Source organism: Coffea eugenioides, chromosome 9, assembly GCF_003713205.1.
Source record: "Coffea eugenioides isolate CCC68of chromosome 9, Ceug_1.0, whole genome shotgun sequence".
Taxonomy (NCBI): domain Eukaryota; kingdom Viridiplantae; phylum Streptophyta; class Magnoliopsida; order Gentianales; family Rubiaceae; genus Coffea; species Coffea eugenioides.
Window position 1 is genome coordinate 7400179 of NC_040043.1, and position 19098 is coordinate 7419276.

The 19098-nt window shown below is 35.4% G+C and overlaps 2 protein-coding genes and 1 pseudogene across 3 annotated transcripts; 1 reads left to right on the forward strand and 2 right to left on the reverse strand.

The window, feature by feature from the left end:
- The first annotated feature begins 1283 nt into the window (after window positions 1-1283).
- LOC113782103 (polygalacturonase QRT3) lies at window positions 1284-5129 on the forward strand. The gene is made up of 3 exons (XM_027328015.1): window positions 1284-1481; window positions 1604-1834; window positions 4044-5129. Exons 1-3 carry the CDS (start codon window positions 1284-1286, stop codon window positions 5127-5129), a joined length of 1515 nt encoding a protein of 504 aa, XP_027183816.1.
- Window positions 4419-7869, reverse strand: LOC113783430 (small RNA-binding protein 11, chloroplastic). 2 transcript variants are annotated; one of them, XR_003469906.1, is made up of 5 exons: window positions 7655-7869; window positions 6544-6612; window positions 6336-6442; window positions 6076-6259; window positions 4419-4488 (listed from the first exon to the last, which is right to left on the reverse strand). XR_003469906.1 is itself a non-coding variant. In XM_027329561.1 (4 exons), the coding sequence occupies exons 1-4, from the start codon at window positions 7851-7853 to the stop codon at window positions 6131-6133; spliced, it is 504 nt and encodes a 167-aa protein (XP_027185362.1). In that variant the 5' UTR covers window positions 7854-7869; the 3' UTR covers window positions 5719-6130. The 2 variants fall into 2 exon arrangements, 1 of the variants encoding a protein (XP_027185362.1); XM_027329561.1 differs by lacking the exon at window positions 4419-4488 and having other exon boundaries at window positions 5719-6259.
- A 7546-nt stretch (window positions 7870-15415) lies between these two features.
- Window positions 15416-19098, reverse strand: part of LOC113782104 — an 11797-nt pseudogene continuing 8114 nt past the window's right edge.

Genomic DNA, 19098 nt, shown 5'->3' on the forward strand with positions numbered 1-19098 from the left:
AAACTTGAATTTATTAATTCCTACGATTAAATTAGTGTATAATTTATGATTATACCAAAATTATATGAATTTATATCAAATATAGTAAGAATTACATGAACTCTATCCTACTTTATGACATTTGTATAATCTACTTCATTCTATTTTAAAGGGAAGGAGAATCTAACCGATGGGAAACACCATCAGAGGAAGTTATTGAAGCGGCTAATGAGAAATAAGGTTTGAATCCTTGACCTTTCACCCACCACCGAGACTGTATCCAAGACTTAAAAGAGTCTCGGATAAAGTCTTAAAGTCTCTTGGATAAAGTCTTAAAAGTCCCAACACACCAAATGACTGTTGGATCCTGTGCAAACTCGAGTAACACATGTACAAACCGAAATACTACATGTTACCATTTAAAGGGCCTACCATGCACCTCAAAATGTCCGAGCTACTAAATTTTGAAATTTTGATTGCCAGTGCGATTTTAACTGCTAATTTCCTCCAACCATTCAAGGACACTGGTTTCTTGACGTCGAATTTTCAGTTCTTGAAACAATGCATTTTTCACGTTCTAGGAAACAATTTTCAGTATCCGCATCATTGCTTTTCCTTTGCCCTTGAATCATGCTATGACCTTGGGGCATCACGAGGGTGCTTAGCCCTTGTCTTTTTGTACCTCGTGTTACACTTAGACTGGATCACTGATCATACCCCCAACAGAAACATGTATCAATGTTTCTTCACTTGCATATCACCAAATACCACGAGATCTTATACTGCTAGCCACAATTTTTTCCATGTCTAAACACATCTCACTTTTTTCATGATTATGTTAACATAAAACAGCTTAAATGGATTTGCAATCGAGCTAATTGGAGGTGCAAATAGATCCACTTAGAATGTGAGTTTCAAGAAAAAAAAATAATTTCAAGATAAATAAATCTTCTCACACCTGAAATTATTTTTTTTGTTGTTTCTTTTTTGAATTGGGATAAATTGTTACAAGAAAATTGGTTTCAAGGGAGGTAAGTGATAATTTTAGAACGTCAAGGGACGGCAGTGAAATTGTCAGAAACCTTAGGAAAGATTTCTGAAATTATCCCTTTAAATAACACAAACCTATACATACTTGGACACTTTCACCAGAACCTTTCTGTCCAACCTATACATATACACATGTTAAAGCGGAATGAGAAAGAGAGAGTGAGGTACAGAACAATCAATTACTTTCTCTCTTTCCTTTAGCTTGTTGCCTTCATAGCTTTACATAGTAACCTTTCATTTTTGTTAAGAGAAATATGAAGCGCCTCTACTCCTCTGCAAGTGCAAGGTTGCTAATAACAATAGTATTTTTCTTGCCGTTAAAAGAGGCAGACTGTTCTCTTAGACAGTTAAAGATGTACGAATTCCAAGAAAAGATTCAAGAGAAAACCATATTCAGTAGCATTGCTGCAACACCTGCACCATCACCAGCTCATTCCATAGATCCCAAAAAGGTGATGACCGCAGAACTTCTCTATTTTCCCATCATTTTCTTCTCTTTCTTTTGATTTTCAAATCATTGACACGTTCTTTTTTCTGGGGTTTTTCTTTACATATGCATGGATTGTTGATTTAGAGCGATGGAAGGGTCTTCTATCCCATTGGATATGGTGCTGACCCTAGTGGTGTAGCAGATAGCAGTGATGCCATACTTGAAGCCATTGGTTATGCATTTGGAATACAGAATAAAGGGTTTCAACTGTTACCTGGAATAAAGGATTTGGGAGGTGTTGTGATTGATTTGCAAGGTGGTAATTACCTAATCAGCAGGCCTTTGCGCTTTCCATCTGGTTTTGGCAATATCTTGGTATGTTTCATTCTCTTGCTAGCCTCTAGTCTCTAGTCTCGACCTTTATTAAGGAAAAGCCAAAAGATTCTTTCATTTTTACATCATTCCACCAAATATGAGATTAGGAAGAGACAACATAAACTCATTTCTGTAGGCATAATTTGACAAATCAAGCATGTATAATTACTAGGAATACAAAACTCATTTTCAAACTTGCAACAATATCCCATAAATTACACACCATTAGAAAATTTACAAGTGAAATTCAACACTTGTAGCCCTTTCTTCCATATTCACACCTTTAACGTGTTTCGATAGTAATAGTGTGAGACGTTAATACATCAAAAAGGTAGAATAAGATGGAGAGGCGTAAATTTAGGTTGCATTTGATAAAATTGAAATCTGAAAATCTGAAGTCTGAATTTATTGAATTATTGTATTGCTAAGTACTAAATTTAATACATTTTAGTGTATATCTCATTAAGTAACAAGTGAATAACTTATCACTTATTTTTTAGAAAAAAATTTGTCCTAAAAATTCAGTGTCACTTAATTAATTCAGATATTCAATTTTTAATTATCAAAAGCATCTAAACATGTTAAGATCTGAATTTATTAAGTTTATGTGCCGAGTCTTTTTCAACCCGCACATGAGTTTTCACTGAAACCTGTTTCGATCCTAGTGAATGTCTAAGCAGTTACAAATTCTTCCAGCTATAACCCAAGATATTTTTACTGCCACTTGTACTGCTTACAACAGAATTCTTCAATGGTTGTGACCATCTTTAAGACCGAGGACTTGAACCCCTACAGTTGGGAGTTTTTTAATGTTGTAAAGAGGAAAACTCTTAACAAATGCTCGAATTTTAGAGCGGCTTTTAGCAGTCCGCACTGGAATACGTAAATGGGGCTATTTAATTAAGCTTCTTTTGCATGGGAATGCAGGAATTGGAAGGTTCCAAAATGGAGTAGTACTACTTTTCTAATCAATTCATTGATGGCTCTTTAATTTCAATCTTTCGCCAAATGAATTAGTTTACTGCCGACAACTGACACCGACCATTTTGTACTAATCAAGGCAATTGGAATCTGTCTAGCTTTAGCAACTTTCTACCCTTTTTGTTTTTCAGTAGGATATTCAAGTCAAATTTCGGAAAGTTCTTCCCATTCAACTATGGATTTATTTAAGCAGCTCAATATGATTTTTTTTTTTTTTTTTATAAAAAAAGATGAAATCTTCAAGTAAATTTGACTAACAGGAAGCTCATCGCGAGCATTATTACACCATAATGGTTAATTATCGTGTAATTTTATGGAATGTTGTTGTTATGGATATAAGACCATTATAATTACCCTTTGTTTGTGCTTACTTTAAATTGATAGACTTGCCTCATTGTATTTGAAAAATCTTCAATACAATTTTTGTTAATTTGTTTAAATACTTATGTATTTTGAGTTTCAAAAATGAAAAAAAAAAAAACACAAAATGTGATTACAAAATTACCATAATGTCATTCAATAATTTTTTTTCTTCTTTTTTGTATCATAAGTGAGAAGTCTGCATTCAGAACCTCTAACTTACAAGTATCTTACTATCCAACCCAACCCGCCCTGATAATTTCATTCAATACTAAAAACTGATAAGCAAATTAACTTTTGCCAAGTGATTTATTTCAGACAAAACATTCTATCTCCAACCAAAGGACATATTACAGCTTACAAAAGGCTTTTGAACTGTTGAATCGTTATAGTATATTTTTCTACAAAATTTTCAAAAAATAACAATCCAAACAGGCACACGTGGTAAGCACATCAACCCTCCCTTATTATTTTTTTTTTGCCTTCGTAAGAGTTGAAAATTTATTTTGAACCTAATTTTTTTCTTTTTCTTTTTAATGACTCTTGAGCCTTTTTGTACGGCTAGGAGTCTCCCTTAAATTAACTGTTTATTTTCCCTTAAATTTTGACAATGGTCGAATAGTGGCATTTAACTGTTTATTTTCCCTTAAATTTGGGCAAATGGACAAAATTAATCAATCTACCTTCATAAAGGATTACGAATGAATAAAGAAGTTTTATTCTGTACAAATAGTCAAAAACAAGCTTGTAATTCGTGAATGAAATATGAAGAAGACTTTGACTAGAGGGTTTCAAAATGCTTGATACAGGATTGTGATTGTTCATTCTAAGTTTCTGACTTTCGACCCGTTCTTTTCTTGCCCAGTAGGTTCAAGGAGGCACTTTAAGAGCATCCAACACATTTCCAGGACATAGGCATCTGATTGAGCTATGGTCCCCAAACTCAAGAAAACTTGAAAAAGAAAGTACTACCATTCATCATCTTCATGGCCTTTCAGACAGGGAAGACCAAAACAGTGGCATCTACTATGAAGATGTTACTTTCAGGGACATACTGTTTGACTCAAGCTACCAAGGTGGAGGACTTTTTGTAATTGATGCTGCAAGAATCCGCATTAACAACTGCTACTTCATCCATTTCACAACCCAAGGAGTTCTAGTCGAGCGAGGCCATGAGACTTTCATCTCAGGCTGTTTTCTAGGGCAGCATGAAACAGTTGGTGGTGATAGTGGCGAGAGAGGTTTTTCAGGCACTGCCATTGAGCTTTCAAGTACAGATAATGCTGTCACTGATGTAGTCATCTTCTCAGCAGCTGTTGGAATCACAGTAAGTGGTCAGGCTAATATCATTATCGGTGTGCATTGCTATAACAAGGCTACATACTTTGGTGGAATTGGAATTTTGGTGCGAGCAGCTCAGACTAGGGTGGAGAGTTGCTACCTAGATTACAACAGTATAGTGATTCAAGACCCTGCTCTAGTGCAGGTATCAAATGGCTACTTCATAGGGGATGGAAACATTGTATTGAAATCAATAAATGGTAAAGCTTCAGGGCTAAATATCATTAACAATATATTTGCTGGGGATCCTAGAAATATGGTTCCAATAGTGAAGTTAGATGGTGAATTCACGGACATAGCTCAAGTGGTGATTGAGAACAACATTGTTACTGGAATGACCTTGAAGTCAACTGTTGGAAAATTGACAGTAGCCGGAAATGGAACGCAGTGGATAGCTGATTTTTCATCTGTTTTGGTGTTTCCGAACAAAATAAATCATGTTCAGTACTCAATTTACACTGAAGGGGTGGTTGCTGGATTTCCAGCTCATAAAATGACTAATGTATCAAATAATCTTGTTGTAATTGAGAGTGAAAAAGCTTTTAGTGGTGTTATTTCAGTTATAGTTGACCAGTATAACATGGATGGAGAGAGAAATTTATGTAATACATAGAGATTTTACTGTTCAATCTATTGGTTAAGCAGTTTGGAGATGGAGAAAGCCTCCTCAAATTGGTAAAGCTGCTGGATTTTTTTTTAAACCCAATTGTTGACATTGTACTCATATGTATAGCATATGCAACTTAAGACATTTCTAGGAGCACGATGGTTTAAGAGATTTGTAAATGAAAATTCTTCCTCGGGCAAAACTTATCATACCCTTTTCTTCTATATCCTCATTACCCATTGTTAGATCAGAGAATTTTGTTACTCTAAAGCAATTAAGAGTTCACTTCCACAAGTGGTTCCAATAATGAATTTGGAAGTTCCTTGCACTCACACTGGACTTTAAAAGTGTGCAACATACTTAGCTTCCCAGATGAAAATAAACTGATGGTGTTAAAAAGGAAAAACTAGTGCAATTTGAACTAACTACTGCCAAAAGCTACAATAGTCTGGATAGAAATTTTGTCCATAATTTGTTCACAAGCTTTCATACCACTGTTGAAATCACTTTGTATATGGTAGTATAGAAGATTGTACTATACATGGTTTTGCACAAAAGGGTACAAATAATCTATGTAACAGAGATCAAACCCAATCAAAAGCATTAGCCTAGGACTTAAAAAAGTTGGGAAGCACAAAATAAAATACTCTTCACTATGCTCAGGTAATACTAATTGTATCAAATCTTTATCACCACAAGTTCATATTAGCTGTACAAGTGTCCTTTTTACCCAAGTATGCTATCATGGGTGTTGTTTATAAAAATTTAGAATACTATAAAGTGAAACAATGAGAAAATCATGCCTCAGCAATAATGTCTGTACCATTTTAATAAATGCCTATTATAACTTGTTGTGTAGTAACTTGCCTCTCAGAAAAATCAAGTGCAACAGATTGGGAAGAGAGAAGCCGAAAAATGTGTAGAATCAGAACCAGCAGAAAATTCCACTTGCCTTTGCAAGTCCATGCTTAAGAAGTCTCAAAGGTTTCCTAATTGCTGCATTTTGCTCATTCATCGTCTTCATCTTCAGCAGGCATATGCTGCTTCTCAGGGGGTCCTGACGTTCTTGGATATCCGCCAAACTCATTTGACCTTGGTTTTGCAAGATCAATAAAAATCACCCTGCCATCAAAATACTGAAGAAGTAAAAGGAGATGAGCCCTCTAGGCAGACTATTTCCTGCAGAAGGGGAAAAAAAGGTGCAGGGATCACCTTGTGATCCATGTTATCCACAGCAAGCAAAGCATCTTCCTGGGAAGTATATTGGATAAATGCAAGTCCTTTTGACCTATTTGCCTTTTCATCCTTGACAAGCTTAACTACCAAAGCATGGAATGAAAATAAACAAATTGAAGAAGGGCTTTCCATAACATATATTACAGAGGGAAAATGTAAAATACTTGAACCATATGAAATATACCTTCAGCTATCTTGCCATACTTGGAGAATTCCTTCAGCAAACTACTTTCACTAGCAGTATATGGTAAGTCTGCAAAAAGTCAAAGATTGAGCAAAACTTTAACAACGGTTGACATGGAAATTAGCCACTCATAAATTAAGATAATGCTCCATAAGAACAACATTCAAATTAAATTGGTAATTGAAATAAATTTCAGATCAATTTTTAAAATCTATTAATTGCTTAAAATTTCAAAATAAGGACTGCTACCAAACTGATATTTTGAGAAGGATGCCACAGAACAGTTCTACTGCTTCCACTGTCTTGGAAATAAATAAAAAAACAGGCTGCTTGATGTCATCACTTCATGTTTACATATGGAGCATCCAAATGTCAGTCACTGAAGGAAAGCTCATGGAAAAAAGATCTAAATTCCCAATAATTTTCCACAGAGAATCCAACGCTCATCCTCAGAGTTCATTTTTCTTGCATTCCCAATCTTCAATCAACCGAAACATTAAATTTCACTGATGAACATAAAACATAATCTTCCATCTTCCAGACACACCAACTCTAGCTAATAACCATTGTACTGCACTCATTCCTCCAGGATTCAACTCTTATTAGCCTCATCAGATATACAAATCCTAGATTCTGCAATCCATACAACTTCAGAAGCATACTAAATAAACATTTAGTTCATCCAAACAGAGCGCAGAATTATTCTACTATGGATTTTTATCAAACACCTTACAACCAACTCAAAATCATTATTCACTTCCCTTCTTATGATCCCTTTAAACCAGTCCTCGTTCTTTTCCACTTAAAACCCACCAAAACCCTTCCCCTACCCCCACCCCACCACCAAAAAGAATAATTGTATCCTTCATTAATCAGAAACTGCTAAACACGGATGGCAAGAAAAACCCTGATGCCACACTAATAGAGATTACAAAAAGCACAGAAAATTCATATATTTGCACGAGATCAATTGGAAACAACAAATTCGAAGAAAACCCACGTAGATAGTACAATCAAACATACACTAACTAAAATAACTTTGTCACAATTACATAATCCAGTAAAAAAATGAATGAATTTTTGCTTAAATCGATAAAAATGGATGACTTACTTCTAATCATGATCTTGCTTGCAAGAGGATACTTGAGTAGACAAGCATGAATATTTCTTGATGAGTTAAGCTGCTTCAAATTTTCTCGACATGACGATTGAAGGATGGGCAATTTTGTCGACGGAGCCCAAGAAGGAGGTAAGAAAATGCTCTTAGCCATTTTTCTGACTGTTGTTGATACAGAGAAAGCAGCACTCATTGGAGTGAAGTTTATTCTGCAGTAAGCCTTTTCTCTCTTATATGCGTTGCCAGATTCTGCCAAAAATAAATAGGTAAACGAAAGGGATAATTACAGAAACCTCCCTTGAGGTTTCTAACAATTTCGCTAGCCTCCCCTAAATTTTAGAAAATTACACAATCCTCCCCTGAGATGAAGGTTTTGATAACAAAGTTAGTCCAATAAAAAAAATAACATTAAAAAAGTACTTAAGGAGAAAGATGAAACTTTTATTCCATAAATACCTCTTATGCATGTATTAGTAAAAAAATAAAAATAATTAAAAATTAGAAACAATTAATACACACATTTAACCACTCAAAAAGTTCACATTTAATAAATTAGATAATACAAATAAACAACAAAACTATATTAATGATTACAAAATTTAGTAAAACAAACTAGTTATCTTTTTTAACTTGATGTTTGCTATGATTCTTGTGATTTTGAATAGAAAAATTTTTAAAATTTATCTTTCTTTTCCCTCCATTCTCACCTATTTTCATGAAATTACTTTATAATTGTCTCCTTTATTTCCATAATATTACTTTACAATTGTCACAATTTTAAGAGTTTCAAAGAAAATTGAAAGAAGGGAAAAGAAAGACAAAATTCAAAAATTTTTATGTTTAAAATTATAAGAATCATAGCAAACATTATGTTAAAAGAGATGACTAGTTTGTTTTGTTAAATTCTTAAATTATTTGATATTACGTCAATATTCCCTCAAGTTTTTCAAACCAAATCCATCCCTATGAAGGACAAACATGAAAAACTCACACAATTAGTAAAACCAACTAGAGATATATATTTTTATTGGAGAAAAAATCTGAATACAAAACCCCTAAATATACCTATTTATAGGCTAAATAAAGTATGAATCTGCCCGCGATGATATGCAGCGCCAAATGTAGGGCTGAATTTTGTTTGATCCAACGCTCCTTTTTCGCTGACGCTATTACAACGAAAAATAAAAATAACAAATCTAACACACAAATAAAAATTATAGAAACCACCCTAAAAATGGCTTCTTGGGCAGCTTTATTGATACGAATGAGGGGTTCATGAACCTAGGGGTCCTCATTCTGTATCAATCATGAGCTTTGGTGTTTCTTGTATATGATTATGTGTTTTGAGCTATTGAAATTCCAATTTAGGATTCGTGTTTCGATACACATTATTTGCAAATAATTATTTTTTACATTACGGATACATTTTTCAATTAATTTTTTTATTTTTTAAATTATTTTTATCTCACGTACATTACAACATAAGGAAAAAGTTTTACCGTAATTATTCTAAATAAACACGTTTGTTTGGATAGTACTTTTATCCCAAATAATATTTCGCTTGCATCATAAACACATTTCTCAACCTACTTTTTTTATTTTCCCAATCACCTTTTTATCTCACATACATCACATCATAAAAAGTGTTACAGTAATTATTCCAAATAATATTTCAAATAATACACTATCCAATAATTATTGTGTTACTAAAGGTTACTAGTTATGGAATACGCAGCGTAACTAATCTAATGCTTGATTCTTCCCCTTTTGTCAAATTCCCCGAGGTTTGCAAGTTAAAACTTGTCTTCCGTCCTATTTGGGCCAAATTGGGCCAATGATCATATAAATCCAAATGTGTAAGTTTGGCAGGAAATCAATGCTAACTGAAGGCGAGGGACTGAATAGGGTAACTAGAAAAAAAAAATGTAGGAGTGCTTTTAACGTTACTTATCCTTAATTGGTGCATAAAACAACCGCAAACTATTCGTATTTCGTTTTGATTTCGATTTTTGGTTTACCCTTTAGGGTTTGGAGTAGGTGCAGTCGGCATTGTATGCTGTTAATGCAGTTGTTATACATTTTACACGATGTGGTATACACTAAAATAATTTTGCTGTATTGATAAATTTTGTCCCTGTACACTAATTTAAATAGACGTGTACATTTACTTTTGTAAGTGTACACATTACATGTTGTTAGTGAGACTGTTATACTTTTTACGTGATACGGTATGCAATCACGTAACTTCAATGTATTCATAAATTTTATTTGGGTACATTAATTTAAATAAATGTGTACAACTACACCAACAACAACATTTAATGCTAACTGTACCTATCCCAAATCCTCCCCTTTATGTTTCATTCTGTATTCTATCTATGTGCAAAAAATTAGACATAGAGTGTTAATTTCCTTTTGAATTCATCTTTGAAGTAACACACAGTGGATGAACATGCAGAAGTCTAGCGGACAGATGGAGAGTTAGTTTTGTGGTGAGATTTGTAGGAGCTTCTCTTCCTTCTCGTGTTATGTATACCACTGTGTCTCGAACCAGAAACATGATATGGCTGATCTGACTGTTTACCATACCATCTAATGGAAGCAAGTTCTGCAACCAGTAAGCCTGGAATTGCTAATACAATTATTTCATGGTTTGCAAAGAAAATATAGTAGTGTTTACTTGTGTAAACCTTCCTGTATTTGTATATCTGCACATCAACTTGGCAAATCATATTACACTTTCCTAAATCCAAGAGTAACATATAAAGTTTTTTGAAAAAAAAAACGCTAAACATATATAGTACGATGCTATGCAAACATAATATTCAAAAATAATAATAATAAATAGGAAAAAGCAAGCTGTAGAAAATCATATTATTTCTTCCGTTAATGGATAGTCATATTATAGGAATTTATAAACTAATATGTTCATGGATGAAACGTCTAACGAAACGAAAAATACAATTGTTTTGTTGTTGGGAGAGGGAGGGGGGGGGGGGGGCGGGGGGCTGTTAGCATTCATTATCTGAGTGATGAAGATGACAAACAAACATTTCTACTGGTAATTGATTCTCAGAACCATCAGAAGGTAAAATCATCATCATCTGGAAGTACATTGGAAGAAAAATCTCCTGGGAAATCGTGAAAAAGGTTACCATTCTCTGCACCTATGTTTTCCAAGGCGGTTGCATAAGTTTCAGGTTTACCATATGTTGAAAGGGAAGCATCTCCATCAAAGCTCCCACTAGATAACAGACGTTCGTGATCTTCTAATTGCTGCTGCTGATCACGCACTTGATCATCAGCCTGAATGTTTTGAACAAAATTGTTGTATCCAAAGATACTAGATTGATGATCAGCTACGTCCATATCATTTTCTGCACTCCCTCCTCCAAAGTTCAAGTTGATTGGACCTTTGAATGAAGAAGAAGGAGCACTCTGGCAGCCCGTAAACTGTTGCACCAAGGCTCGAAAATTCGTAGTGTTGGCATTGAGGAGAATCATAGGAGTCTTTTTCGATGCCCTCGATCTTCTTTTGTTTGGCTTTGTTTTGTTGTCTTTGGGATCCAAATCACCATAGTTTGCGCAAGAATTTTCAGAGCTCAACATGGTTTTGCCTGTTAACTTTGTTATTTCATCTTCTTCGGTAGCATCAAGGAATCCCTTTGATTCCATTAGTGGAAACCTATTTTGCAGGAGTCCATCAGAACTAGGGGTGGTGAAACTCATTAAGAGTTTAGGCTGCTTCTAAGTTCTAACTTGGGCAGTATACACAAAACTACTAGCTAAGTGGGTGATTATCTTGCCAAGAAAGCAAAAACAATCTATGGCTGGAAGGTTTTTATATGACTAATTGACTATGTAGGCTGGTGTTATAGTCACAGACTAAGACATGTTGAATGTTGACCTCGAATTCATGTTCCACAGAGAGAGGGAGAAATGTATCAAGCCAAGAAACCAGGTGCTTCTGGGAAGTAACATATTATCTTATCATATTTTTTTCCCCCTTTGATTGCATCATCCTAAGCTAGCTTTATTAAATTGTAAACTCGAAAGTGTACTAAGCACAATTCTGCCCATCAAGTGTAAAATGAACACGATAGGTTGAAGATGAAGAGGTTATTTACTGAATACTCTTTAGAATTTGAAGAAGAAGAGTAGCCCTTATAAAAAGATGAGAGAAAAAATTTTACTGAATACTCTTGCCTTTTTTTTTTTTAATGATTTTGTCTATTGAAGTTAATTAATTCCCTGTCAGAAATTTTGAAAAGCTAAAGTAATTAATGCTAGAAAACTTTGATAGTAATAGTTTAAGCATCTTCATGGATCATTTTGTCAGTGGCAAGATCAAGAATTGAACATCATCCATGACGCATTATTGTCAGTGAAAGAGATGTGTACATTTTACCACACTATTTTATAGCACGGCATCTTCCTGCCAAAGATAAAGAAATGGTCTTTTCATGTTTGGCGGATTAATGTCTCTTAGCACTTCAATTTTTGACTTTCTGTGTGTGATACATGTACTAAACAGTGGTTGACTGCGGACCCTAAAGCCTGCCAAGGTAATTAATATGATTTTTGAGGGAAGAGGAAAGTGAATTTCATTTTGCCTCCATCAGAAAAAGATTATGGTAGTTGGGGTGTTTGGTTCTTATTCTGAAATTGAAAATAGGATAGCAAGTATAAACCTCAACATGGGTATATGGTTTTTGGCACTATACCCCTCAACCGTTTGGATTGAAACCGAAATGAGTTTCATTCTGATTAATGAACTAATCAATTTTAAAATTAAAGGAATAACAAGGGGCAAAATTTAATTATTTTACTCTTTTTTTTTTGAATGATTCTCGTAGCAATCTACTTAATAGCAACAAAAGGTATCATTAATTTTAATGTTCACTCGTGATCTTTATCCCGATCTACTAAAAATCAATGTTTCAAAACCAGACCGTTAAGTGAACCGAATAAGCTTTCGGTTCAATTCGGTTCAAAGGTTTTTTATTCTTTTAATTGTTAACTGGTAACTTATATAACTTTGAAATTAAAAAAAAAATAGTTTGAAACCGTTCAAAAGTTTGATTCCTTATTGGATTCGACTGGTTCAAATCACTTTCTAAGTTGATCAGTGAATCTGATCGGCGTCATACTCCATTCGCGATTTGACCGGTCCGACCAGACGGTTCGATCTGGTTTCAAAACGCTGCCAAGCATCCCAAAATTTGTTATAAAAAGGATAGATCAGCCAAGGCTATAGGCCGTCCAACGGAGCTAAAATTTGTCAAAGGATGATCCCAATGTTAACTTGTTTCTAGAGATTAAGATTTGAAGGCGATGAACAAGAATTAAAGCAATGAAGACACGCATTTTCTGGCCAATGATCTGTCGCAAACATTGCCTTGCAAATGGCCAAATTCACTTGTTTTCAATTTTTTCACCTTAATGGGCACGCAATTGACACCAGAATTCGTTTATTTTTTTTGAGATACGTTTTTTGCGTGTTTACCTCTTCACCATTTGTACTTCTAGAATGATTAAAGGTCCTTCAATATATGTATTTCTCACTATTACACAACTGAACTATATAGTACACAAGGAAAATGTCAACATTGTTGACAACCGTCATTAATGGCTTGTCACTGATGGTCGGTATTGACCAGTCAATTTCCAATTTATGAGTAATAATAATGACCCTAATTTAGCAATATTTTACCCTTGAATTTATATATATTTACTTCAGAAAGAGAATATTCCATATGCAACTGTCGTGGCTTCTTATAAAGCACATTGTTTATCAGCATGAGTAGTTAATAAGTAGTTTTAGTGTGTTTGCCAGGATTACTGGCACGAGTACTTTTTACGTTGAATGATGTATGATTTTGACTGTTGAAATACTACTGTTGCTATCTTTATTTACTTTTAGTGTATGATAAAATGATCAAACTTCATTTATAATTCTTTAAAGGATTTTTTTAACCGGTTCCCTAACACGCATGTTATTCACCTAACCTATCATGTATATACATATACTAATAATTATTAATATTATTCTCTCTTGCGTTTATATGCTTTCCTTATTTAATCTTGTTTATCCTCCTTCGTATTTATTTACTTTTTCTAATTAATCTCATATTTTTAAAAATATAACACTTGAAATATATTTTAATGAATAATGAGTGCCCCGTGGACACCCGTTAGACAAATCATTCTTTAAAATAACGAAAAGTTATCCCAAGAGCAAACACTCTAAAACCGTTTGAAAATTTATGAAACAATGATTATAAAACATCCCAAAATGGCTTTTATCATATGGGAATATTTTTTTTTTGTTAGCAAAAGTACCGCAATCCCTAATCGGCCCGGCCTTGCTAGGATTGCTGTTTTCCGTAGAAAAATTTCGTCATTTTCCGTGAACACATTTTCCTATTACTTTTTTTCCTCACATATATCAAATCGCTACAATAATTTTTCCATGAAAAATGACGGAAAATGCAATCCAAACGAGACCAAAAGAGACGCACTCCAAGAACACCTGAATTTTAGTACTCCTCAAAAGATATTCCAAGCTGTTATTAAATCTGTTTATTTCTGGTGCTTTTCATTGCTGGATCTCTGGTCAAACAGAGGGAGCATCTGAAGTTGAGAAGTTCAATTTGAACCGCGAATATGAAGTGATGGCACAAATTTGTTGTCTGCCACAAATTATAAGTTTAGATGATTTCAGGGTTGTATAAAATACATTCTTAACTAAATATTTAATTATAAACGTTGTTTTCAAAATTATCCAGTCTTGTTACTAAACAGAGGTTAAGATCCAACAATCAGTAAATAATACTCCGGAGGCGGGCCGTTGGAGGTCCAACCGGCAAATTCTCCCAAACTTGACATCTGGCGGCGCAAAATGTGAACACAAGCTGCAAAGGTATGACTATCTATATAAAATGACGCTACCCTGTCGGGTTTTATGATTGATAATTATATAAAATTTAAATTTAAAATTAAATTTTTAAGAAATTTAATTTTAAATTCAACTTTTATACATATGTTACAGATTCAATGATAATAGTGTATATATATCGTCAGAGTATATAAAATTTACTCTTATTTTAAGGAATTGGGAAAACTTGGTGCTATAGTCATAGTTAGTGACGAATGAATGTTGTTCACATTTCCCATGGCAATTTTTTTTTTTACAAAATTTAAATTTGAAATTGAGCTTTTATATATATATATATATATATATTACAAAAATCAAATATAATAATGTATATATATCGTCAGTGTATATAAAATTTACTCTTATAGCCTAGTGACGAGACCCCAATGAATGTTGTTTACATTTCACATGGCAATTTTTTATTTATTTATTTTTTTTTGGTGAATGACCTAAGATCAATTTCTTTTTTTATTGTTTATTTTCTAGTTCCAAAACGAGCCAATGTCATCTTTGGATTCAAAATAGTTTTTGATGATAATTCTTAAATAGACTTCAGACATTGCTCATTTCAAACAAGCAAGAAAGAGATAATGGTGAACAACTGATGCCAAAGAACTGTAAACAGGTGAAACAAATGGTTACTGCTGATTGCATACTTGCAGTTGCCTGTCATCACAGAAGTCCACTTTTCCCAGCACATCTCTCTTTACACTGCCCAGATGTTGCTGGAAATTTCTTGCAATTAGTGACACGTTACTACAGCGTATGGAAGTAAACCTAGAAATACCTAACAAGATGAATTCACAGTTAATGCATGCTGGCATAAATCATAAGCTGGAAGCTATTCAAAAGTTCGCCCAAGTTCGCTGTTTTCAGTAGATGAAGAGAATCCAGACACACAAGCCACAACCAAAACTTCAAAAAGCTAAAAAGAAGTGTTTTTGACATACAAAATTTTCCTAATAAGACGGAACAAACAAAGTATCCGTTCATAAGTTAACAAAGGCTTGACTAGGAATCATAGACCAAACTCCTCTGTAGAACAATCAATAATTTCAGAATGATTACATAAAATAGATGAGCTTCAAAAGGTTGAAAAGATGCGCTATTGCAGTGCTGGTTCGTCTATTTCTGCTACTCTATGCGTAGGCTCCCCTGTTCAAACTGACCATACGTGTGGAACCATCCATCTGGCTCGCCCTGGCAGCTGAACCAGTTTGGTAAGTTCTCCCAACTCCACGAGACTGACCAGTTCTGTCCCTAGAAAAGCCACCAGCTTGCCCTGAATATGTTCTTCCTCCGGCATTATATCCTGTCCGACCCCCACCAGTTCCATGCCTGCCTTGTGAGAAAGACAAGTCTTGCCATCTAGCAGTGCCACCAGAAGCTGCTGCTGCTGCAGCATAATCATGGCCATCCCTACGCCTCAGGGGAAGGTTTTCCAATCCTCCACCCCCAATTCGCGACTCTTGTGCTCGCTCATTGCTTTCGGCAAGAACAGTCAGCTTCTCTGTCAAATGAAATGCCAATGCCTGCAACCTAGTATGCTCAACATCATGGAACACCATGCACCGGGTTGGCTGGTCCCAACTTGCATGAAGCTCCTCAGTGATCATCATCTTGCTGACAATGCTGTGAGTTTGCTTATCTGAAAGGTCAAACATCTTTGCAAGCTGATCCAGGCTGAGGGAATCATAAGAGGATGAATATGTGAAAAGGTAGGTGCGAAGTGCCTCTTCCTTGATTTTAGCCCTTAGCATCTCAAGGACACTGTCCTTGTTGCGGAGCAACCTCCAGATATCAAGGGAATTAATAACATCAAAGGCCTTCTGGTAGTCTCCCTGCCTAAGAGCCCTTGTGGCTGCCATTACATGGTCCCTGACATTTTCAGGGGGACCAGTAAATGTCTGCCTCTCACTCACCTCAAGCAGCCGTCTGAAAGTCTTGCTGATAACCTTGCGCTTAGCATCATGGCTGTTGGCTGCCATGTTAGGAACCTCAAGCAGCATGGCACAAATCAGATGGACAGCCTCAAGAAGCTCAAGATTTATATGCATATGGTATGGCATTTGGCGCCTCCTTTCCATCCGTTCCTGAAAATAGTAATCATTGATAAAAATCAATCCTCCAAGCGACACCACAAAGGAGTTCAAAGGAAAAGCTAGCCAGCTGTGAATCACGAAGTACATACAGATGCTAAAAATCTAGTTTCCCTCTGATTATTTATACAGTCAATCTAAAAAAAGTGAGGCAGAGGATATCAATTTCATATTGAATCAAGGAGTACAAGTGGATTGAAAATTTTACAATCCTAGTCAATACAATCACTAAATTTGTAGTTCATTAGTTTTACTGCATGAAGTCAACATCATAGCCTTCATCTCATGATTTTGACAAGCAAAACTATTTGATACACCCACTACAGCAGAAACCATAGAATATAATTGTTCAGTTAGTGGATTATTACCAAAAATTTATTTGCTTGCATCATCAATACATTTTCCAACCATCTTTTTATCTCATATACATCACATCAAAAAAGTGCCACAGTATTTTTTAAAAAATTATCCCAAATAATCTATTATCCAAACACAAACATTCCTACATCAAACCTAGAAGGAAACTGAGGCTAACCATTCACGACGCTTACAAATCTTAAACAACCAAAAATTGGCCTATAGTGAATAAATATAAAATACAAAAAAAAATAATGAAAAACTCAACTCACGATAAATTTAGTGGAAAAATATAGAGAAAAGGACCAACATAAAAAAAAAAAAAAAAAAAAAGACATGAGACAACTCATGGGCCACAAACACTGGAGAAGTATTGACATAAACCTATTCCTAATCAAACTAATAAACATAGAACACTGCAACTGCTCAAACTGCTAATAAGTATTTCACTTACAGCAGGGGAAGGGAAAGAGGGAAGTAGAAAATACAAGAGGGAAAACTGGAGACTTTATTTTTTAAGTTAGATAGGCAGAAAACATGTGAGATAAGGTCAGCATTTAAAAGAACATGTGAGATAAGGTCAACATTTAAAAGAACATGCAAGATAAGGTCAGCATTTTAACAGAGGAGTTATGTAGCGTGGACTAATTAACTAGATCACAGCCAGGGAAAGAACAAGTACCTGTTCTGGTGTCTTTTCATGGAATCGACTTTGTGAGACACCTTGCGCAAGCAATTCCTTCACTCGTCCAGCGGAGTACAGTTCACACAGGCAGCTATGTCCTTCAGCTATAAGTCCAACCCTAACTGCAGACAATCCAAGTTGTGCCATTGCTCTGTTAAATAGTATCTGAGTGGAAATATCCATATGCTGAATGCTATCCTGCAAGTGACTCATCAGCAATAGGTCACGCGATGTCGAGAATTCATCCAGTAAAGCATGATGGTAGATGTCACAAAGCATTGCACGGGCCTTAGTCCGCTCATCACCAGACCTGTAGATGAGCGAAACCAGGATGTCCATCGATGTCCTGCTACTCTCAGGAAAGGTGGGTTTCCGCGGCACAATTTCTGGAGTTGCAACAAATGATGGTGGGGCCCTGCTCTCCTCAACCGCTTTTGGTTCCCCATCTGTCTCACCTTCTCCACCTTCATTCTGTTCAGCCAACTTCCTCATTGCATCATATACCTCCTGGGGTTTATAGTATATGAGTTCAACCCGTTTAAGAGCTACCTTCGCTGCACCCTTGTTGTCACCAGCCCTTTCCAGATATTCTTGCACATTCTGAGAAAGAACTGCCAATGTGGGCTCATCCCGAAGCCTCTCAATGTATTCACGGGTGTGTGGATCAATGACCTGCAAGCTCTTAAAAAATTCCACATCTATTCTTTCAAGGAAAGCTACTAAGTTTCCCCAAATCCGAATAGCACCATTATAATCTGTCCCCTTTTGTGTCTCATTTTCATCAGGCTCTACCATGTCGTCAACCACAATGTTTGCATATTGAGTCAAAATATCAAGTATGGTAAGCAGATTTTGGACACACTTCTTCCACACGTTTATGGGCATGTGAGTATTTAGACTAGGATTAACATCAAACTGCGCAGAGACAACACTAAATAAAATCTCAAGCTTCTGAGCAGGGGTCTTGGCAACTCTGGTCAAGAATGTGAGTTGCTCAACCAACTCAATCCTTCCAGTTCCCTTCCTTCCTCTTGCAGCTACAATCTCCTTGAACTTCTTGTTGACTGTATCCCAGGTGATTTGACTTGGGTCCTTGAACTGTTTATCCATGAGCTTATCTTTTTTGCTCATCATCTTTTCCCACCCTGGACCAGTTTCATTTGCATCATCCTCACCAGCTTCCTTGTCCTCATCTTCTTCTGCATCAGATTCCATACCAAGTTTTGAAGGGTCTTCCTCAAACTCTTGAGTCCTCATCTTCCCCATCCTCGTCATCATCATCTCCATCTTCTTCCTCCTCAACTTCAGGATTCTCCCTATACTTGTTAATCATCTCTTCATACTGTTTATTGTTCTTCTT